The sequence below is a fragment of the Acomys russatus genome, chromosome 21, assembly GCF_903995435.1.
Source record: "Acomys russatus chromosome 21, mAcoRus1.1, whole genome shotgun sequence".
NCBI lineage: Eukaryota > Metazoa > Chordata > Mammalia > Rodentia > Muridae > Acomys > Acomys russatus.
Window position 1 is genome coordinate 46,635,046 of NC_067157.1, and position 24,882 is coordinate 46,659,927.

Here is a 24,882-nt window from a genome sequence, read left to right on the forward strand (position 1 = left end):
TGTACTCTTCTTTCCCATCCCCAGGGACATCATCAATTCTGGCCCATAGACTCATGCCTGGCTTTCTTGGTTTCTCTGAAATGTCAACAATGCCGACACCATCTTCTTGCATTGAGATGTCCCCACTCCCTGCTTCTTTCCATCTCCTGGACTCTAACTCCCACGTGTTCTCAGCTGAATTATCTTCCTCTTGGCTATGTTGCCTCGAGATGATGTCGTTCATTTCCTCTGTGTGCTCCCTCCATTCTAGAAATGTTCAAGGCTTCATCTACAGGTGCATATGTTTTTCTGAGATCCAGACCCACCATTTCCCAATGTCCCTTTAGATATTAAGAGGTCTTTGTAGGTATGGTTTTTACACCTCTTTGGCTGTTTGGTAGCAATGTCTACAGAGATAAATACATCTTTGTGTTCCAGGTGTTTTTCTTTTTTGAGTTGGGACAGAGAGGAACAGACACTCCTAACATTTTGGTTACTTGAGTATAGTAATGGTTTCTTGTCCAGATTATTGCTCAGTATAAGCATCTCCTTTGGCCTGTAACCTTATAATTGAGATGCCCAGAATCTTCTAGTTTCCATCTCTGTCTTCTATTAGGCCTTAAGTGCTCCAGATTAAGGTATGAGGTGAAGAAAAGATCAGGAAACACATGCCTGTGTCTTAATTGACGTTCATTACAGAGATCATTTCAACAGCTTCTTCTCATTTTCCATTGGTCAGAACATAGTGACACTCTTATCCTTCCTCGCAAGAAGATGGAGGAATGCTGTCTGAAAGGAAATCTAAGAGGGCAAGGGAAAGCATTTGGTGAGCCATAGCTTGGGTCACAGTTTTCTTCTGGCTAGCAAATACCCATCCTCTACACAGAGCATGCCCTCCGACACACTGAAATGCTTGCAGGGCACATCCAGACACACCATACAAAGATGTCTCAATGGTGCCCTTTTCTCTCTAGTTTGCTAGCCTCACTCACAAGCACACCGAGTTGCCAGGGAAGAAACAAGGATAAAACTGCTGTTACAAAAATGCTCATCCAGAAAACTGGAAGAAGGGCAGGCTCTATCTCTTCCTCCTAAGAAATGGTGGAGTGTGATTGATGGGCAGGCTCCATCTTCCCCTTCTAGAGGATCTGTGGACTCTGATGGGTAGACATGGGGGGATTTCTGCTCTGACAGGTTACAAAGCTCTTTGGTCCTTAATTTGCTCCCTGAGGGAAACTCTCAGGTTTTTCATTCAGTATGTAAGTATTCTGGAGATCCTTTTTTCCCTATGATTCCCTATTACAGGTTCTTTCTTTCGTCTGTCCTCATTGGTCAAAGCTGAAGCAGAGGTGAGGTGCTTGACCTGGTGCACAGGCAGAAGCCACAGCACTTCCTGTCAGTGCACAGTGAAGACTTGACGATGGTTGAGATGTCAACAGTCAAAAGCTTTGTTTTGTAGTTCAGGCATTCCATTTGCTTGGTAAGACCGTTGTCTCAGAACACAGATGGCTTCTTGAGACAGTTCCATATGCTGAAATGTAAAAGCACCTAAAGTCTCTTTTTTTTAGACATAGTTTTCTAGACTGCTAATTTTCTTTGATTATAGTATATTTTTTAATTGACATGCATAAAATTTGTATGTGCCTATGGTGTACAACATAAAGTTCGGGGATATGTGTACACTGCAGAATGGTTAAATGAAGCTAATTAACATAAGCGTTCTCTCATAGAGTTATCTGTTGTGGTGGTGAGCAGTTTTCCTGTATACATGCACTGCTTCCTGTTCAACACAGTTCTCATATTCTTTCTACTTACTGAACCTTTAGTCCTTTGTCTACGTTCCCCCTTCAAGGCCTGGGCAACCACCATTCTCCTCCCAGCTTCTAAGAACTGGACAATGTTGGATTCCTCATGCATGTGGAGTTTGGTGACATGTGTCTTTCTGCGCCTGCCTTATTTCACTTAAAGTGATGTCCTTCCAGTTCATCCATGTTGCTTAAAATGACAGCATTTCCTTTGTTGTTAGGGCAGAGTGGTATTCCATTGTGAATAGATATTTATATGTATCACATTGTCTTTAACTATTCATTGGTTAGTGGGAATTTTAATTGCTTCCATCTCCTGGCTACTGTGAGCTATGTTTAAAAGAACAAGAGACTGCAGGTATATAGGCATATATCTATACAAGCCTAGGGGTGAGATTACTTGGTCATATAGAAGCTCTATTTTCCATTTGTTTTGGGAACTTCAGATTGCTCTCCATAGATGCTTTACCAGGGTACTACTGCTGACAGTGTATAAGAGTTTTTTTCTTCACCTACAAGTCTGATTTGTGTGAGTGAGTGAGTGTGTGTGTGTGTGTGTGTGTGTGTGTGTGTGTGTGTGTTTGAAGGCCAGAGGGAGAACGCAAATATCATGTGTTAGACCCCCTGTTCACCTTATTTTGACACAGGCCTGGAACTTACCAAGTAGTCTAGTCTTGCTGTCCAGTAAGACCCAGGGACATTCTTGCACCCACCGCCTCCAGCACTGAGGTTATAAGAACACCACCACACTAACTTTTCACACAAGTTCTGGGGTTTGAACTTGGGTCCCTGTAGTTACATGGCTAATGCCCCACTGACTGGGGCCTCTCTGCGGCCTCAAGACTCTGGCATTTTTATTTACTTCTTAGTCATTCAGCTTCCTTCATATAGGCTGTTGTTGACCACCTTAAAGATGTTGAAACAATAAGTGTGTTTCGGAAGGTTGTGTGTGTGTGTGTGTGTGTGTGTGTGTGTGTGTGTGTGTGTGTCACCCTTTGCCGTGACACTAAGGGAGAGTTGTCACACAGTGGAACTCTAAAGAATCCCCAAATCTATAGATGCTCAAGGTCATTGTATGCAATGATGTGGCATTTACATATAGCCTATCCCATAGCCCAACACATTCTTTCCCATCTTTAGAGCTTGTATGGTGTCTAAAGATGCAGATGCCATGCAAGTAGTTACTGTGCTGTATTATCTAGGGGGAAATGGCCAGCAGGAAAACCTCACGTTCAGCACAGGTTTCCATCACAGGCTGATAATACAGTAGAGGGTTGGTTGAGTGTGCAGGTGTAGGAACCATGGGCACAGTAGGCTGACTACATGCTGGAAGCTGAGCAGTCCTACTAGGTCTTTCAGGCTCAAAGGTCCTCCTCAATTTCATCTCTTTATACTTCCTTTGAGACAGGAGTGGTTAGCACTGACATACTTGCAAACCCATTTGTCTTTGGTTTCCCTTCATCCCCCTTCAGTTCTTGCTTGACGATCATTTCAATTCTATCTGCACTCATCTGCGTACTTCCTTCCTAGTGGTGGCATAGAGCCCGCTGCCTTCCATCATCCTCCAGGAATGCAGCTTGCCTTCCAAGTGCTTTCAGAGCAGTTACTTTGTGGCACAGCTGCATGACTCTCTCTTGCTGTGTCCTGGTGATGTGGCCTTATAAAAAGAGGCATTGTGTATGGTTCTATTCTTCGTCAAGTGCCAACTTATTTCTTACTCTGCCTTGGCTTAGATAGTTCTTATTGAACTTCCAGTCCAATATGGATGATTCTGTCTCTATATTCTGTCAGGGACAAATAGAGTAATTGGTTCCAAGCCCCATAGTTAGTAAGCAGTGTCATCAGGATTCAAACCCAGGCAGCTGGATTCCAGCATCTAAATCGCCTTCTTCTAAAAGTCTGTACCTTTCAGTATTTTATCACATGCCAATTTCATAACTTTCTTGCATATCACACATATGCACATCACTCAAGTGTATGAATATTCATGCAATCAGCATACTTCAGATCATGTGCTTCATGAAAGATCAAGAAGCATGAGAAATCCAGGTTTTTAAATACAATTGATCTCACCTCTGCTGATTTTTAAATGGCTTCTTCACTTGGGACCCCATTTTGTGTCCATGCTGTACATATTGTTTTCAAGACAACTAAATTAAATGTCTTATAGTTGATCTCCTAGGCCTTCTCAGATTCCACTTGCCAACTTCCTTCTACACAAAGAGAACTTTATTTTCTGTAGGATGAGTTTTCTTTAAGATGTACAAGTGCAGCTTTGGTCATTAGAGCTCTTTCTTTCTCACAAGGATGAAGTGGTGCCTTCTGAAAAACAGGCTTTCAATTTTATAGAGGAGAACTGTCCAGAATATGCTATGAGCTAATTCTCTCTCAAGTTCTGCTCCTTCCCTCATGACTTAAGGGCAAACGGACCACATTTGAAGAGCATAAGTGACAGAACAAAGCTCCCCACAAGGGGATTCTGAGGTGCGCTGAAAGGCACACTGATATGATGGCTGGTAGAGCTGGCCATTGCAGGATGTCACGTCTCACAGTGGGAGTCATAGGCTGGTCTGCCTGCTAACCCTGCCTCTGATCTATGACTGATGCTGTGCTTTTTTTTTTTTTTTTAATATAACTTGTTTTTTTCCTCCATGCCCTGTGTTTCTCAGCCTCAGGAGCATTTGATGGATTTAGCCTAATCTTGTCACTTCTATCTTCTTAGTTATCATCCATTTCTCGTACGCCTTGGGAATCTGTTCACTTGAAAACTAAATTAAGTGCCTTAGACTGATTTTTATCCTTGATGTTAGTGTAGAGAATTCTGGCAGGGATTTGAAAAGAAGCTCTGGCCACAATATGCCAGGACTTCAGCCAACAGGATTGCTTTATGTCGGGCAGGTGACCAGAGTCTGCCCTTGGTGGCCACACATTTGTGCTGGCCCACCGGTTGATACATGGCTTAACTGGATCACCAAGCATTGACTCCAAGGAAAGGCCCATAGGTGCCACACCATCACCCAGTCATCAGGGTTCAGCCCACATTCTGGGATGAGCTGATCATATCAATGGGACCATGGAAGTGCGTGACTTTCATTTAGTTCACAAGAGGTAGCTGGCTCTAGTGTCTGCACAGAGTTGCTCCCATTGAAAGGGGGAAGGAGTTCATTCTTATGAAGATGTCAGCATAAACTTCTTCTAGCCTCTCATGGCACAGTGCGGACCATTCAGTTTCCTGGCATGGATTCTTCCCCAAGGAGCTCTCAAATTTCACACTCAGAGTCCCAAACATGAAACATGTCTATTTATATGGCAGGCAGGACACTGTGATTATGCCTCTGGGGTTAGTGGTCGCTGTGTGCTCACTCTACATGCCCTAAACATACCACATACACACACACACACACACACACACACATCCCCCCACCATACACCACATACCACACATGCACACACATGCACACGTGCATATGCACACACACAATCCACATATATCACACACAGACATCACATACATGCACACACCACACCATGTATTACATATCACACATGCACACACACATGCACACACACACCACATACCACACACATTATACACACACATACACACACATAGAGACACACACACACACCCAACACCATACACCACATATCACACACACATGCACACACATGCACTCACATGCACACACATGCACTCACATGCACACACATGCACTCACATGCACACACATGCACTCACATGTGCATATGCACACAATCCACCAAATACCACACACATCATACACACACATCACACACATGCACACACCACACCATACATCACATTTCACACATGCACCCACATGCACACAGACACATACACACCACACACCACACACATCACACACATATACACACATACATACCCCCATACACCACATATCACACATGCATACACGCACACATATGCTACATGTGCACATGTGCATACGAACACACACATAACCCACCATATACCACACACATCACACACATACACACACATATACTCACCACATACCACACATATCAAACAGACACACACACACATCACACACACACACACACACATATGCACACACAGGAGAATGCCAAGGAGAATCTGAGAAGTGCACCATTTCTAGCTCGAACAGTAACTGAGGAACAAGTCTTGTGTATCTCCAAGTTATAACCACTGGGTGGGAATAGCAGGGTAGCCTGGGAGCAGGGGCTGGAGGAGTTAAGAAAATCTCCTCATGGGAAAATGTGGGAGACTTTTGAGGAGGGAGAACTGGTAGGCCATTCCTTTCTCAGTTTCTGAGCTGAACTTTTGCTCACAGCAGGTGAGCCCCGGCTCCCTCCCACACTCAGGCTCTCCCCCTGCTGCTGTGCAGTCTGTTACATAAACAGAGACGGTCTGCTGAGAAAGGAACATTTCTCTATTTTGGCTGTGACTTGTTATTTTTAAAGCTCCATCCCACAAACATTTCCCCCACCCTTGCTTATTCTTTTCACTAGAAAGAAGATGGATTGCTTTTTAAAAATTCAACTATGTAACACACACACACACACACACACACACACACACACACAATTTACCTGTACTCTGCACTGTGTAACCAAGGCCAAGAGAGACTTCCATGTGACTTCTGGTCTCATCCCAGAGTCTGGTTTTCAAAGGTCCCTCTCTGCTTACACTGAACTCCTGACACCCGAATTTCTAGTCAAAGTGAATACATGTGGCATTTCTGATACTCAAGTTCAATGGCAAACCCCCACTCCTGAAGACACATCCCTCTATTTGTCAGTATTTCTGTGTTGGATACTTAAGAGCTGTCCCTTGTGTGTGAACTCTCCATTGCATACGAATACTTAAAAACTTTAGTCTGAGCATACTAAGCCAGTTGCTGGACTATATACCCAGGTTGCATGTGGGGAACCTGCTATGTATGTAGAGGCTCTATATACCTTTGAAGGGAATATATCCATGGCGTTGTACTTATCTTTTTCCTTGTTATTTCTCTTCCATTCTTGGTGTGCTGTCATACCCATGTGTCTATTGTCCTACTTACTCTGATATCTAGACCAATAAGTAATATAAAAATAGTTCCAGTAAGCCTTGTGGGATGAGCTAAAATAGAGCGAGAAAGGAAAAGAAGAGAAATTATGTCAGTATTCTTTTCTCTGGTCAGTAAAGCTTTAGGGGCTCACTTACCAGTTTGGGTCTAAATTCTTCGATGTGAAAATGAGAAAGAGCAACTCATTAACCTTGCTGGACAGGAATGAATATATGGGAAGTACCCTGCATATTTCAGTCAGTGTGAGTAACAGTGTTTTGATTAATAAGTGACAGTAATAGAAATTATTTGCTACCTGGAAGAAAATTAGTATGCTCAATCCTATCTTACCTGTTGCACCAAAAATAGTTCCAAAGGCTGGTCACGCAACTCTGTGATCCTATGGAAAGCCGATGAATTCTGTTCTGTCAATGGATGAATGTCTGGTATGTAGTTATATCTCAAGAGTTGTCAGAAAAATGAATGTATCTCAGAAGACCAAAGATTGAAACCAAAAAAAGTGCACAATTTCAACTTGAAGGAAGCATAAGATAATTTTTAAATGCTACCAGAATGAAGAGAGATCCTCTTGAAAGTTGTTTTTGTAGAAAAAATGCCAAGAACAAAATTAAAAGAAATATATGACAAACCAAAATATCTCTCACGTGAGACTAATTGCTATAATACACAGAGAGTTCTTAATAATCAATATGGACAAGAACAATAACCCTGAGAGAAAATGTAAGTAAAGTATAAGGGTAAAATAGTCAGAGACAAAAACCATGTTAATGTACATGGGACTCCAGTAAAGCTCAGATGGTAAAACATGTTTTAGTACATGAGAACCTACATATAAACCAGGATAAAAAAGGAAAAGACTTTTTCTATCTATTTTTGTATTTATAGACATAAGCTTTTGAATGTTATATTTAAGTAGCTCACCAAAATGAAGAGCATGCATATCCTCTCACCTAGGAATTCCAATTCTAAAAGTGTGTTTTAGCTTCCTGTACACATGAGAGACAAATATGAAGGTTATGACTGAATGAATTGTTGTACCAGCATGATGCTTGAAGGCAAACTAAATTTCAGTAAAGAAATATTTCCATCACATTCTGCCTAACAGTGTTTTGGTCAGCAGTGGACCACGTGTATGACGCGGTGCCCCGAGAGTATCTCCCTTGGTAACATCACAGTTATCTTAGTTTAAGGACACTCTATGAGGTTCACATGGTGACAAAATTGTCTAATTAATGATGCACTTCTCAGAATGTGTCCCCATCAGAGGACACATGATTACAGAGAACTGTGCTCAGTGTTAACCCGAGTGGGGAACTCAGAGAAGAGACAAAATTCAATGCTCAGCAATGCATTCATGTTTATGTTTGAAATGCTTAGGCGTCTTATCATTGCTTGCGTCTGCAAAACTGTTCCAACTTTAACCTCTTCCTGTACATTCAGTTCTTCATATATAGCATGTTTCAGAATGAATGAATTTCTTTCACAGATAGTATCTCATTTAATTTTGCAAACAACCCCATAGAGAAGATATGAATGCTTGTAGTAGCCCTTTGAGCTTGTTAGCTCACTACTTGTCAACACTGAGGCTAAATTCTTGATAGTACAAGATAAAAGCCTGACTCACCCCCAAGTGATATGGAGCATGTCGTTGGCCGACAGTTTCTAATTCCTCCCAATGTATTCCTTCTCTCCTCCTCAAGCCCTGCGCACCAGTTTTTGCTCTTCCATGTGAAGTTCTGTCTCTCTCCCAATTATGGATTCTCACTTCCTGATTAAATCTTGAATCTCTTAAGATGACCTTGAATGCCACTGATTAAGCTAGCCATCACCTGCCATCCCGTGTAGCAAAGTGACCCCAGGCCAACCACATGGTCTATAGCTGCTAGAGTTTTCCTCCTCCTCAAGAGTATCTCAAGACACATTGGGAGACACTGTATATTAATGGAAAGCCACAAGCACCTTAGAACTCAGCATCTTTCGCCATCCCTCTAACAAGTGCAATGTCTAAAACAGCAGCAGTCCGTAGTTGCACCCAAACCTCAAGCATCTCTGCTTACCCATAAGCCTTAGAACTCCACATTCAACACAGCAGATCTGGCCATTGAGCATCAGAACTCTTGTAATTATTTTAAGGCTTTGTGGACCAAAAACATTTTTCTGTCTTGTCTTCTCAAATTTAAATGAGTGGTTGCACTTGCCAAAAGAAAGTGGGCTGCCAATGGTCGCTACAGAGTTGAGGCTGGGGGCGGGGCAGTTTGCGAATATGAACCTTATGTCTTACAGAAGTTTTTCTGCACCTTAATGCTATTTAAAATTTGCTTCCGTAGGAATCAGGGTAAATGTGTCGAGGGCATGGTGGAGATCTTTGACATGTTGCTGGCTACATCGACTCGCTTCCGCATGATGAACCTGCAAGGCGAAGAGTTTGTGTGCCTCAAATCTATCATTTTGCTTAATTCTGGTGAGTTGCTAATCAGAGAGAATTTAATGCTGGGCTTCTGAGAGAAATATTTACTTGTTTTTTTTTTCTTTCCTTAACTAGATCCAGTTTATTCAATATAAAGTAAAATTGTGTACATTGAAAGAAATGACACATATTTCAAATAACCCATCATCACTGTAATTAGAGACAAAGAACCATATCGACCAAATGTGGTGCATGAAGAGATGATGGTTGACACCGACTCCTGACCTCGTATTGGAGTATTTCCCAATCCTTTTGCAATATGGGGCTACTTTTCTTTGCTCATTTGTGTATCTGCAGAGAGTTATACACACTAAATTGGAGCGAGACTAAGGGATGCTCATGTAATGACATGGGCCCTGCATGTGCAGCTCAGACATGGAGCCATGCTCAGGGCTCTGAGTTCAGTGCCTAGCACTGATAGGAAAAATAATATCTTCAAGATAATAAAGAGAACATGTATCTGGTTAAACTGATTAGCTAAAGATATGCTTGGCTTAAAGATTTAGAAACAAACAAACAAACAAACAAACAAACCAAACAGTCCTCATGAAGAAATAAGGAGTGCAGCTAACAATGTTGCATTTTGTTTACGCTAAGGGGCTCATAGTCCTCCACTACTGTCCCTACGCAGGACTCAGCTGAGGAAGCCTAGCTAGGAGCCGCTGAGGTTTTGTTTTTCCTTACCTTTCCTTTCCTTTCCTTTCCTTTCCTTTCCTTTCCTTTCCTTTCCTCTCCTTATATCTCTCTTGTGAGGATGGTTGATAGTTAGATGCAGGGAGTCACCGCAGGTCACGCAGATGGGAATCGTGGCTCAGCCTGAGTTAGCACTCTCCCCATTTCCAGCCCCTCTAAGTGGTATCCAGATCGGCACAACAGGCTCAAACTCCCTCTCCGCTGCGCAGCACATGCCCTTAACCTGGGATCTTTGACCTGCAGCCCCACTTTGCTGGATCTCAATGCCACCCTCCAGTAGAAATCACATCTGTCTCAAGTCTCAGCCTGATTCACTTCCTCACCCCGTCATGCTTGGTCTCAGATTTCTCAAGTGCAGAGAGACAGCAGGGTTGCACACACACAGAGAATCGGCTCTTTCCCCACGAGGTCTGAGGTCTGTCTCCTCCTCACCAGCCCTAGACCCTTCCCACTTCCTATGACAATTTTCCACTCTGGTTCCCCACCAACTCTCGACACCCGTATTCCTTAATAGTTATCATGGCAATCATCTTCGCTTATCAACCGAGAAATGGAAATTGGTACTGCTACAGTAGGCAAGGGCTGAATTGTGGAGTGGAAGTTCCATGAGGAAATAATACGAGGCGATGGGCACTCGGGAAGTGATTACCCGCCATTCAAGTTTCTAGTCCCACTCAGGTGCTTTGTGCTTTTTCATTTGAGCCGTTTGTCCTGCGTGTTGAAGGGGCCAGATCCCACAATGGCTCTTTATTGGATGACGGTTCTGGGAGTGGAGCCACTCGTCTGCACAGCGCCAGGTCCCGATCCCACTCTTCTTCAGTGTAGGGCTGGCATATGTGGACAGCCCGCATGTAGGCAATCTGTTAACTTCAGAGACAGCATGCCTAACAAGTGTTGGGAAGTTTCTTTTTTTTCCCCAGTCCCACTCTAATCAGAAAAGATTACCCAAGACAGGAAGTAAGTAGATCATTCAGACTTGTAAAAGGAGCACAGTGGATACTCGTGGTCATGAAAACTGTTGCCCACATATCCGAGTGGCTTTTTCTTGCAGTTTCGTTGTTGCTGTTCTTATGACGGTGTGGGTATATTCTTAATATTATGCAAAAATTAAAGACAGGACCCTAGATTTGTGAGCTCTGAATTTTTACAACCCAGCCTCATACTGTGTTTTTCTACTGCAGAACTGGCTTCCCAGCTCAGTCTTTGTGACACTCGACAAGCGTTCGTGCTCTGTCTTTGTCCCTTTCCTCTGTCTCAGAAGCTCTGTGCACATGTTTGCTCTGAAAGGAGTGGGACACTGTTTGGCAAAGAGAGGCACTGTGTACCGCAGAGTTCATAGCTAAATTTTCGTGAGCTAATGGAGAGCAGTTTATCTGTGCCATCAAGGACAGAACTGGCTCCAAGAGAGCTGCGACAAAGCAGAAGCAGCTGCCCGGCCCCAACACACAAAACCACTCTCCTCACCACAGACGTGAGCTGTGTTCCGGAAGGACAGGTCTGTGCCTTGCACAGTTCCTAGTGTCTGCTATTGTTCGTGGAAAATCAGAGTGAAACAGGATGAGACTCTGAGACACAATGGGCCAGTACTGAGAAATAAAAAGAAATAAAAGTGCAATAAAAAAAAATGCCACAGGAAAGTTACCACCCCACACATACCCAACACACACACACACACACACACACACACACACACACACACACACACACACACAACTGAAGGAGTTCCAGATGTTTCTAAAACCTAAACCAACTCACAACTTTTGAGCTGGGCCAACTCCTGACCTATCAGGAGACAAATGATAAAGTAAGTAACTCCAGGGATCTCTGACAGAAGCCACACCACCATGCTGGCTGGGATTCAGGAAAGCCAGTTGTAAGCTGCCCGCCCATCTCTGGCTAAGCCTGGGGGTTGGGAGGAACCTCTCATTTTCTGCTGAGTGTCTGAGGCCCAGTTCTGAGAAGGTTTGTTCCCAGTGGCCTTGGTTTTGAGGCAGAATCGGGAGAAATGAAGGGTTTCTTTGAGGGCCTCCTCAGAATGTCTTTGTGCAAGTCGCAAGAGGATCTCCAAAGGCCAGAATTTCCACAGAAGATCTCTTCATGGCTGTTTTTGAAGACGTTTAACACAATTTCTGTGTGAGCTGGCAATGATTTACTTGCTTACCAAAGGCCAGGATCATCCATAGGACAAGCACCGGTACCACATCAAAGGAGAGAGGTGGTCTTGGTTCATCCAGATAAGGCTTAGCAAAAAAATCAACGCCAGCTTCAAGTCTTCCTGAGAACCAGCTGGACACTGTCCAAGAGGAAGGCAAACAGGAAGGGAGCAGATGAGCTCAGGATAGGAGCCTGTCGAGGAGCAGAAGTCAGGGGAAGGGTAGGCATTCTAGCCTCAGGAGGAGTGGGGTGACAGACCTCACCACACTCCTCCTCCTCCTCTCCAGTGTGACCTCGGTTCTTCGTCACTGTCATTGAGACACACCTACCTACTGCCTGCAGACAGCAAATCTGCTTTCTCTTGACTACTAGAATTCTTAGTAACACATGCCCTACCATTTCAAAAGCTGGTTGATTTTATTATTTTACTCAAAAATTTCACTCATTTCTTCAGTGATTTTTTTTTCCAGCCTCACTGAGATCTTCATGTCAAACATACCCAAATGAACATTCTGATTTTGTTTTATTTTATTTTTACTTTTACCTATACATTTATATTATTACACATATATACAATAAAGTACATGCAGCAAGAAGGAGTATGGAACAATGAGGAGTTATATAAATGTTACATTCATTCAGAGTGTTTTGCCTCTTTAACAGGAATCATTCTGTTTCTTTATATGCTTATTTACCAATTTCCCTAAGTGGTTTATTGTTCATTTTGTGTTTCTCATGGTGTTGGGGACACATATTGTCAACAGACATTGCCTCATTCAACCCTAGAAGCATTCCCGGACATTGCCAGGGGATGGGCTGGAAAACCTTCATATTGTTAGTCTCTCCCTCCCACTCTGAAGCACCTGCCTTCCCTGTGGACTATCTCTGCGCCTCAGATTGTATTGATGATGGCAGGTCACGGAGCACGGGAGGCCTCAGGCAACGAAAGCTGTCATCGTCAGAGATGAGAACCTGGCTTTTTATAGAGTGGATCTCGGCTTTTTAGAGTATGGTACTTTAAATTCCCTCAGGTAGCCCTCCTACACCAAAGAGGTGAGGAGACTCAAGGCTAATAGTAATGGGGACCATAGCAGCTACCTGGAGACTTTGTTAATTATGCTGCTTAACTGTGTGTCATTAAGTGTTAGAATGACGTTGATTGTGTGGGTTTGGCCTTATGGTGACAGACCACAGTGGCAAAGCTCTGCAGAAACACTGCACGACACTTACTAGTTTGTGCTCTTCTTAGCCTGGTGCCCATTCCAAATCCACTCTCTGGCAGAATGCTACTGTGTCACTGTTTCCCAAGCCTCAGGAGACTCATTGCCGAAGCTTTGTGTGTATGTACATCTATCATCTGCACAAGGTGCACAGTTTAGCCTTCAATTCAACTTGTCAATGTTCTCTATCATTTTTGGAGCCGTCTCTTTTCTTTTATACACACACATACACGTGCTCTCTCTCTCTCTCTTTCTCTCTCTCTCTCTCTCTCTCTCACACACTACACACACATACACGTGTGCTCTCTCTTTCTCTCTCTCTCTCTCTCTCTCTCTCTCTCTCTCTCTCTCTCTCACACACACACACACACACACACACGCCTACAACTATGTATACTGTATTCTTGAGAACCCCTCTTACTTTAGTCTCTGCTAACTTATCCCGTTGGGCCCAGGTAGCTTCTCCAGTTCCCGGTTCCAGCTCTCTGTACGGTCTGTCTTACTCATAGACAGTGTCTGTGAGCCCAGACTCCCTCTCTTCTCCTCACCCAGACTCACAGGCTAATCCCAGCTATCCACAAGTCTCAGCATATCACCACCGGCAGGCTTTCTGGTTGCTCCTGGAACGTCTTGTGCTGTCGAAACTTGACACCCTGTTACCTACTCATCCCAAACTCAACTACCAATGACATTAGTCTTCCCACAGATGGGATTTTTTGTGTGTGTGTGCTCTATTCATTTTATTTAATTTTTTAATTTATTCATATTACATCTCAATTGTTAGCCCATCCCTTGTATCCTCCCAGTCCTCCCTCCCTCCCGCTTCCCCCCTACTCCCCTCCCCTATGTCTGTGACTGAGGGGGACCTCCTCCCCCTGTATATGCTCATAGGGTATCGAGTCCCTTCTTGGTGACCTGTTATCCTTCCTCTGAGTGCCACCAGGCCTCCCCATCCAGGGGACGTGGTCAGAAATGGGGCCCCAGAGTTTGTATGAAAATCAGACCTCATTCACCACTCAACGGTGATTTTAAAAAGGAATAAGAGCTAAAACCCACAGACAACTAAAAACCACAAGGGAGAAAGAGAGAGTTCTAGAAACCAAGTGACACAGTCTCTAACTGTATAATGTTGGTGTTCATTAAGGGAAACAAGGCAAGGTTGAAGAAAAGCATACATGTTACACACACATTTTAAAAGCACGGCAGCTGCCTTCTGTTGCCTTGCTCTGTTTTTTTCATATGCATGTCTTGTTTTCCTGGTGCCCTGATGAAAAGCACATGAGGCCAAAGCTGATGAAATCCCGTTCGTGTTTGCTGCATTCACGAGTGGCCACACTCTAACATTTATTTCGTGATGAATTATAACAAGTTTCCAACATAGAGAGTGTTTCTCCCACCCCAGCCTCTCCCCCAGTTCTGAACTATGTGTATTCCGTATTATTAGACATCTGCTTGGGAGCATTTTGATTTTTCAGGTTTAGAAATAAAACAATAAGTTTGAGAGGCCTCTATATTTAGATAAAAAGAACATTTTAAAACCGTATGACTTTAAACATCAAGGATTCATTAAGTCTCTGCAGTTGAAAGTTTCTGACAAGAACAGGCCTTAGAAATAGCAAATGGACACGTTGTCAGGGATGCCAGTGTTGTCACACCAGAGAAGCTGCTTCTCTATTGTCTCTTGACTTTTTTTTTTTTTTTGTGATGCCAAGCGTCCTCTCCACACAGTCATATTATTGTCATTATTTTGAGATGAAAGGCACTTTACGGTTAGCAAGTGGTTCACTGTTGGTCCCTCTGACTGAATCCTTTGGGTCCACTCAACTTTTGGAGCCTTTCCATTGTGACAGCTTACAATGCAACCTTAAGCCTCTTGGGTGATATGGTTCTTCTACACTCCGCTATTTACTTGAGGGATGGAACCCCTTGGTAAGCTACTTCTGTAACTCTGTTGGGTACAATGACTACCCAGCAAGCCCAGGGCCTCAGAACTGTCATGGCCACTGAGAGAATGCCCAAATAGGCAGTGCAGGATCTTGGCCTGCTCTCTGCATGAGGACACAGGTGAACACTAGTGTGTTTCTTCCATGGCTCCCAAATACAAGCGCCTTCCCTTGTGTCTTTATAAAAGAAATGGCGTTTCTTTTTTTAACTTTCGCAGCAGAAGAAATAATAGTAACTATTATTACAGCATGAATTCCTGACAGGAATTCTGAGGCCAGTTCTCACGCTCGCCCTTCACTATGAAGGGTCCACTCGCATGATGAACGCACTGTTGTGAGTAGACCATGTACAGGTCTGAGATCTAGTGGCTCAGATCCTGTATATGGCTTCAGAGGTCTCAGCACTTCTGAGAACTGGGAAGGTCAACTGTATGAACTGTGTTTCCCATCGTTGTGACAGACACCTGGCAGGAGACACCTGGCAGGAGACACCTGGCAGGAGACACCTGGCAGGAGACACCTGGCAGGAGACACCTGGCAGGAGACACCTGGCAGGAGACACCTGGCAGGAGACACCTGGCAGGAGACACCTGGCAGGAGGAAGCTAAGGCTTACTTCGGCTCACAGTCTAAAGGGTGCAGTCCATTGTACCAGGGAAGACATGGCAACTGTAACATGAGGAATCAGGTCACACCGCTGCCTCCCCAGTTAGGAAGTGCTGACCCGTGAATGTTGGTGCTCAGCTCAGCTTGCTTTCCCGCCTTTAAATTCAGTCCCAGACCTCAGCGAGTAGGATGTCGCTACTCATACTCAGGGCAAGTCTTCTAACTTAAGCAACACAGTTTTGGGAACATCCTCATAGAGGAGCTATGATTCTGTGACAATTCCAAATCTAATCAAATTGACAGTGAAGGATAATGGTCATGCCAATCTAAGTTCCCATAGGCTTCAGAGAACAACACGCAGAGTTCTGGTTTTCAATATGACATGTTAAAATGCAATCCCATTAGGAGGTAATAAGAGGAGGAAAGTCAATTTGACTATGATGTGCACAGATGGGCTTTTGAAAGGTGCCTGAGATTAGTCAGGGCCATGAGGAGGGCCCAGGGTACGTACATAGGTGTATGCACACTTCACATCTTTTGGTGTATAATGCCATGTAGACTTTGGGTCCTGCCATCATGAAGACCATCATTATACATGACCTTTAACCCTTGGACCAGAACTCTGAGCCATAACAGAACTTTTGTCTCTGTAGTTTACCCAGGCCATGCTGTTGTGGTCTTATCAACAGAAAACGGACTGATAGGTTCTTGGTACCAGCAAGTAGGGCTGTTAAATAAGCAGTTCCTGAAAGTATGGGAACAGCCTTGGGACAGGGTCAGGAGCACAGCACGGGAGAATTTGGAAACTCAAGTGGCCAGTTTAGGAAGAATTCAGAGTCAGAGAAAAGGCTAGCCTCGTCATCACACTATTGAAAGAGCCTCACTGCATTATGTGCAAGCTCTAAGGCTGTAAGGAAGGCCAGAGTTACAAAGAGACAGACTAGATTATTTGATGGAGATGTCTAAACATTAAAACCAGCTAATTTTAAAATTTTTTACTTTTATTTTTAATCATGTGACTGTGGTGTGTGTGTGTGTGTGTGTGTGTGTGTGTGTGTGTGTGTGTGTGTGTGTGTGTGTGAGAGAAAGAGAGACTGTAGTGCCAATAGAGTCCAGAAGAGGGTGGAAGATCTCACAGGTAGGCAGTTATGGGCTGCTGGTGGATCAAACCCATTATAGTAGAAGTGCATTTGTTATGAGCGATAGGTATGGGAATTTGAAAAGCTATCGGTATCTGTACACTCCTGCCCCACAGACATCATCAGACCACACTTTCATCTACTGGGAAAGAACTCCCGCACACATAAGCCATTTTGCCCTGTGGACCATGAGGCAGGCAAATGAAAGCTGCGGGATGACTAGGGAGCTGATAGCTTCCTTCTTCCCACCCCCTGCTGCTACTCTTAAACATCCACAGTCAGGGATTCGACACATGCACCACATAGGCACCGCCTTTGGAAGCCGCGTTTTACCAGAATTGGACTTTACAGTGTATACGTAGGTCCTGTCTAGTTCTAAATTATGCACAGACACCATGAACATAAACTACCCTCGCAAGCACTCGACCTATTCACAGGGTTGGCTCTCTTACATGTTACGTTCTCTCACTGATTTTTTTTTAAAGCAATTATTTTCAAAGAGCAAGGCAAGCTATTTAAGAACTTCGGGGAAATAATTATAAGTGACTCCTTTGGAGGTAAAGAACTGGGCTCCTCCCATGACTTTGCCAGCACTTGTCAGTGGTTGCTCTATTGTCTGATGATGGATGAGCATGGAAGAAAGTTTGGCACATGGCTCTACCTTCAATCCAGATGCCCATTTCACTACTAATGTGGGAGTTGGTGGTGCCAGCTGTGCCCTACCCAGCACCAACAACCCCCTAAGGATCAAGGGAATTTTCTGCCTCTCAGTTATCTGCAGACCGAAGAAGACATGGCTCTGAAGGCACTAGTGTCAGGAGGGAATTTGCTGGTTTTTTTACAATTACCATGGACCATAGTGATGAATGACACCTAGAATGTCAAAATTCTTTTCATCGTGTCAGGTGAAACACAGGCCTTTCCTGCTGGAAAGGCAACGTGAATTGCTAAATTAATTGAGCCTCTGTGTTCTATGAAAGCAAAATATGTAGAACCTTCTAGAGAAACCATGGTGCTGTGTCACCCTCTGGATGTGTTCTGGGAGCCACATTGCCAGGCTTTGAAACTCATCTACTGTTGTACTTAGCTACGCAGGTCAGGTTACTGATGATGTGTTGGGATTTTTTCCAAGTAAGAAAATCACTGGGTAAATTTTCAGTGACAAATTGGTTAGCTTCATTTCCTGCTGAAACCACAAGTTTGGAGAATCTCAGAAATAAGAATCACCTTAGAGACGATGGAAATAGTTCAAGAAAATTAATAAATAATATCTTCATAACAGTCTCTGTGTTTGTTGAAGGCCCCATTTGCCAGGTGTTTTTCTCACTCAACAACTCAGGTGCTGACATAGTCTGTGAAATAATAACAACTAGAGGCACTTTTTGTAGCTTTAATAGAATTTTCATTCTTTGCTGGGTTGCAAAAGTGATGTATACTCAGTGCTTGGAACTAGGAAAATATGAAAAAGACACCAAGAAAAATAGTCTTCAGGTCATCCTAATTCCATCACATGAATGTAGTCATTGTTAACATTTTGGTGAAAGTCTCTCTTTAGCTTAAGAGACTTATAGATGCCAGGCATGATGGCACACACCTTTAATCCCACAACTTGGGAGGCAGAGGCAGGTGGATCTCTGTGGGTTCAAGGCCAGCCTGGTCTACACAGTAAACTTCAGAACAGACAGAGCTGTAGAATTTCTGTTTCAAAAACAAACAAAGAAACAAAAAGAGACTCATAGAAGATAGCCAGCTACTTCAATTTCTTTTTTTCCACACTATCCTCTAGCTTGTTTTGTTTTTCATAGACAGGGTTTCTCTGTCCTGGACTCGCTTTGTAGACCATGCTGGCCTTAGACTCAAAGAGATTTGCCTGCCTCTGCCTCCTGAGTGCCGTGATTAAAGGTGTACACCACCACACCCAGCTCTCTGGGCTATTTTGAAAAGCAGAATTGCTCATAATATTTTTCACAATTAAAATTATTTTAATGATCTCAGACATCCAAGGAGGTGAGTCTGTTGGCAGCCATTTCTGGTTTCATGTAAGCCTTAGAGCTACAGAATTCTTAGTGTAGTGTTTGGGTGCTGAGCCAGAAGTCAGGCAGGTCTGGATTCTAGTTAGGCTGTTCCACACATTTAACAGCTGGGTGACTCAGTCAGAGGAACTATTCTGCTTTCTGGAAACACCTTCTAGTCCTTGCATCTGTAGGCCCCAATGCTTCAACTTCTTGCAGCCTTTGTTTCCCAACAACTAAAATGCAATTTGCATTATTTTTCTTCTTTAAATTTTTGCTTTTACTGGTACTATAAATTTGCAAAATGCTTGACTTGAATCTGTTCTTCATTGTTCATATTCAAGGTGCAACAGTAAACATTTGTTGTTCTAGTTCAGGGAAAGTGAGGACAAGAGGGCCTTTGAGATCCCTGGCCACGCACTCTAGCCACGGGTTCGGTGAGAGAACCTGTCATAGTTTCTTGCCTTCAGGTTGTAAATGATAAATGACTGAGAAAGACTCCTGAGGTTAACCTCTCACACACACACACACAAACACACATACACACACACACACACTCATACATGTGTATGTGCAAAATTACTTCCCCTATTTAGTAGAATTTACTTCTGTGTATAGTATTTATTATTTCCTAGAGAATTTCATAAAACATATCTTGATCATAGTCACCCCCATTCCTTTTCCAGTTTTTCCCAGATCTACTCCCTCCATCCACTTTGTATCCTCTTGTTACTTTTATTTAGAAGACATTGTCTTTCAGCAACTGTCCTAGACCTCTGACCCTTAACATCTTTGTCCCATTCTTCTGTGGCCTTCCCTGAGCCTTAAGTGCAGGAGTTGTGTTGTAAGCTTATTAATTGGGAGCAAGCACCCCTACCCCTGGTCAGTTGATCTCTGTATTTTGACCAGTTATGGTTTTCTATAATGATCTCTGTCTACTATAAAAGGCACAGCTTTGATGAGGGTTGAGAGCTACACTTATCTGTGGGTTTAAGCACAAGTACTTAGACATACAACACAGCTAGGCAGGGTATTGACTTAGGAAACTGTAATACTGGTTTCTTATCTGAATTTCACGGCCTCATCAGCCACAGGTAGTTGGCTAAGCTTACAATGTCATTCATGGATTCCCTTCCATTAAGGAAGCTTTAAAACCAATTTAGTGACGGTTGGTTACCCCCAAGACACGAGTGCCACTATTACACCTTTGGGAATGTCTTGTCATTGGCCATGTTATGGCTCATTGGCTTTGTTGTTGGGTAGGGCCAACAATTGCTTTTCTTCATTGGTGGGTTGCATGGTTTCTTCTGAAACTAAGAGAGCTAGTCCTCAGCAAGGGTGCTTCCAGGCCAGATCCAGATTAATTCCTTCAAATCCCATGTCTGAAGTTCAGCAATAGGGCCATACCTTCTTTTTTTCCTGGAAGGCCCATGGGCAGCAGTAATAGCCTATATTGCTTTGGAGATCTCTTGGGGTCCCCTGAACAACAGCTCAAGCAAAGATTTCCCATACCTGACACAGGTGGTTTTGTTAGATAGTCTACACTTTTTTTAGTTAGGGAGCACTGTCACCTCAATTTGTGTAACTTCAATTAAATGCTATGTATGTGTTTGTTTAATTTTCATATATAATCATGTAAATGAATAAATGTATATATGCTGTATGTAATTTTAAATAGGCATGAAGTAACATAATTCCCTATGGAGTTTTCAAACTTCCTCAGCGTTATCTATACCTCCACCTTCCCTCTCCCTCTGCGTTGCCATCCTACCTCCCGCCCCAAATAAGTCTCCTCCACATGTTTTTCCCATTTCTTCCTTTATACTGTGCCCTACTCTATGTTTTAGGACAGATTGGGTTCATACACAAAAAAATCTGAGTGTAAGAGTAATCCCACACATCTTCAGCCTTCTTACCCTACTTCATCTTTCCTCGCTGTCAGCATCTTGTATCAGGGGTGCATTTTTAACAATAGGCCTCAATTATCATTATCACCCCAAGAGTGTGGGGGACACTGATGTTTTGTATTGTGTGGCTTTCAACAAGCATTTCTTATTATTATGCAGAATGATTTCCCTACCCTAAAAACCATCTAACCTCCTCTTCTTCACCACCCTCCCTGCTTCTGCCAATCTGCTGTGTCACCCCAGTTTTGTCTTGTTCAGAATGTCTTGTGTTTGTAGCCTTTTCACACTGACTTTTTTCCTTCTACTGGTCACATTAGGTCCTTACAATGTCTTTTCATAGCTTGGTAGTTCATCTTCTATTAGCTGTGAATAATATTCCATTGCCTGGATATACCACAATTTTCCATTCACCAACTAAAGGAAAGCTTGCTTGCAAGTTTTCATAAATGTGGATAAAGCTGCCACAAATCTATGTGTGAAAATGTGTGTGGGTATAAATTTCTATTTCTTATGTGAACACTAAGATGTGGGATTACTAGATCCTTTGGTAAGAGTTGGTTATGTTTTGTTAGAAATTGCCAAATGCCTTCCAAAGTAGCAGTAACAATTTCTCCACCAGCTAAGGATGTGTTTTCCTGTTCCTCCACATCCTTGCCAGCTCTTTGTACTGTCAATATTATGGATTTTAGCCATTCTAAGGGATATATTTTATTACTGTTTTAATTTATAATTTCCTAAGCTCATATGATGCTAGACACCTTTTTATTCACCCAGTTGCTGTCTGTGGCTCTTCTTTAGTGAGACGCATGTTGATATTTCCCACTTATTTTAAATGAGGTGATCTTTTATGGTTGCATTTAAGCAGCCTTTTATATATATTGGAGAACAGTCCTTTATTGGATGTGTCTTTTGTAAATGTTTTCTTCTCTCTATGGCTCATCTTCTCTGTTTTTGGAGACTGGTAGTTTTCACCCTTCCTTCTGCTGAAGCCGAGGTCTCTGGAAGGGGTTACCTGAGAACAGGAGACAAAGAAGCAGCAAAGTCGGAGTGCACAGGAGCTGCTCCCCACTGCTGTTGTTCCTGCTTTAATCAAAGAAGAATGACTCAACAGCTTAAATGTGAGGGTTTTACATGAGGCTGACTTTGTCTGTCTGTCTGTCTGCTTCTATATTTACCTATTATATATATGTATGTATATATATATATGTCTCTCTGTCTCTCTCTCGCTGTCTCTCTCTCTCCCTCCCTCTCTCTCTGTATCTATCAATCAGTCATCTTTTTATGCATCTATTTATCTGCCTTGCATCATATATATGTATTTCTGCCTATATGTAGATAGGCATATAGAGATCTTTTGATTCTTCAAATAATTTCTAAACTATCAAATTAGTTAATATTTTTAAAGATAATTTTTCCTTTTTCTCTAAAATTTCATACATGTTTTCAACAAAATATGATCTTATCTTTCTTCTTAATCTCTACCCATGTTCCCCTCAACCCAACCACCTCCAAACTTCATCTCCTCTTCCTCTGCCTTCTCTTCCTCTTCTTCATCCTCCTCCTTCCTGCTTCTCATATTGTTGATAACCCACGGAGCCCAATTAGCTGCTCACATGGTTCCATAACCAAACCAATTGTTCTTAAGGCATCATTTAAACACACAACTCTAGAATCCCACATCTAAGGTTTTGGAATGTAATGTAAACTTTCTTCTCCTTAAGATAAACTAAGCCTTTTGCACTTATATGATGCTTTTTCAATGGAGTTTCTATCTAGTCCAATACTCGCTTAGCATGAAGGATGGGAGGGAGACACCTAAAGGTACATGCAACCCACAAGCTCACTTGTCTCACTTGAAAATAGGGAAATTTGATACTAGTTATAAAAACACAAAACAGCAACAAAAACCTAGACCATCAACCATTTCTATTCTTCCTCGGAAAAGAACAAGCATGTTTCCCTGAGGAGTTGCCCTTCAGGGTCTCTCACACTCAAATTAGGATGGAGAGACCATGACACTTCTTAGTGCCTGGTGCCGAACACTGCAGATGCTTGAGCGGGCTGCCCAGCTCAGGGTGATATGGACGTGTTTGCATAAGTTTGTCATGTGCTCTCAGTTCTCGCATTGGCTTTTCTGGATCAGAGACTGAGTGAGATGGTGCTTGCTGGTGTTTCTGGGCGCATCTTGTCACAGTAATGGTTTACATTGAACCACAGGAGGAAAAGGGACATTTCCCCACTGTTTTACTCACTCATTGCTATCCCACAGGATTCAAACTACTTACTGAATTTCACACAGAGTGGTAAACTAATAGTTAACAAACTTCATATAAAGGAAGAGCAATGTGAACAAAACACCAACTCTGTAAGCTATATTAACACACAGAAGTATATAGAACTCTTTAAAAAAAAATTCTTCTTGATAGCCCTATGTAGAAGAAAGAATGTTAGTGGAAAAATAGAGGGGGCGGTCTTTACTTCTCCTAGGTGTTTAGGTTGATTGGGTTCTTTTGGGCTATACCTGTCTCTGTCAACAGCAGACATAGCCAGCAGTCTCCTCCAAGCCGCTGATCCTCGCAGCGTTTCTCTCCATCTGTCTGCTCCAAACTGTCTGTCTCTGGTCTCTTCAAACTGCTACACACAGTGTGTAGCCAACACTGCACACACTGCCACACTCTCTATCTCTTATTTATATCCTCAGAGCCCTAGACCACACCCCTCTCCATGCTGCCCCTGGAAAGGCCATTACCAGCTGGCAGAAGCCATGCCCCTCATGGGACAATTAACAGGTGTGGACAAGCTAAAGCTCAGACTAAAATCCCACACTCGGGATTAGAACTGTGGCATATTTACGTAACACAACTGAGTTTGCAAAGAAACCAAAACTTCCATTACAGAAGTATCTCTGTGCTATTCCTAAAACGGGCTGCAGGGTTGGGTCTAAAGTTCTTGGCCAAACCAGAGAGAAGACATTCCATTGCAAGTCTCACCGGGTTCTCAAAAAATAAAAATAAAAATAAAAATAAAGTACACTATACTAGTTACTCAGTGGAACCTCCCTGAAGGCAAATCTCTACAAAGACAACTTCTTAACAACCCGGACTTGATAAAGATTGCACAACTGAGAATTGGTCTCCATTCTCCCAAGGGAAACTGGGATGCCAATGTTTTCCAGTTAGGGGGTGATCTTAACATTTTGGTTTCCTTTCTTTGGCTGTGATAAAACACTGAGACTGAAATCAACTTAGAGGAGATAAAGTTTTCTTTGGCTTTATACTTCTAGGTCACAATCCATTATTGAAGGAAGTCAGAGCAGGAACTCAAACACTCAACCAGGACTTTCAAGCAAAACAAACAAACAAACAAACAAACAAACAAACAACTACGGAGAACTGCTGCTTGCTTGCTTGCTCAGGTTCCTGCTCAGCTGGTTTCTTTTTTTAAAAATATATTTTATTAATTTATTTATATTATATCTCAATTGTTATCCCATTCCTTGTATCCTCCCATTCCCTCCTCCCTCCCATTTTCCTCTTACTCCTCTCCCCTATGTCTGTGACTGAGGGGGACCTCTTCCCCCTGTATATACTCACAGGGTATCAAGTCTCTTCTTGGTAGCCTGCTATCCTTCCTCTGAGTGCCACCAGGCCTCCCCATCAAGGGGACGTGGTCAAATATGGGGCCAGCCAAGGACAATATGTGCAGTAAACTTTGAACCCCTACCCAGATCTAGCCAATGGACAGGACATTCTCCACAGTTGAGTAGAGAGTGGGGACTAATTTTCACACGAGCTCAGCTGGTTTCTTATACACCTTGGTACCACCTGCCTAGGGATGTTGCTGCCCACAGTGGGCTGGGGCCTCGTATGTCAGTTAACAATTC

The 24,882-nt window shown here is 43.0% G+C and overlaps 1 protein-coding gene across 1 annotated transcript in view; it reads left to right on the plus strand.

Moving 5' to 3' along the window:
• Esr1 (estrogen receptor 1) overlaps nt 1-24,882 on the plus strand; it is a 124,520-nt gene that overhangs the window by 85,696 nt on the left and 13,942 nt on the right. Inside the window, exon 3 of the mRNA XM_051164124.1 lies at nt 9,187-9,320. Coding sequence (XP_051020081.1) covers nt 9,187-9,320 — 134 coding nt within the window. The remainder of the gene's footprint in view (nt 1-9,186; nt 9,321-24,882) is intronic.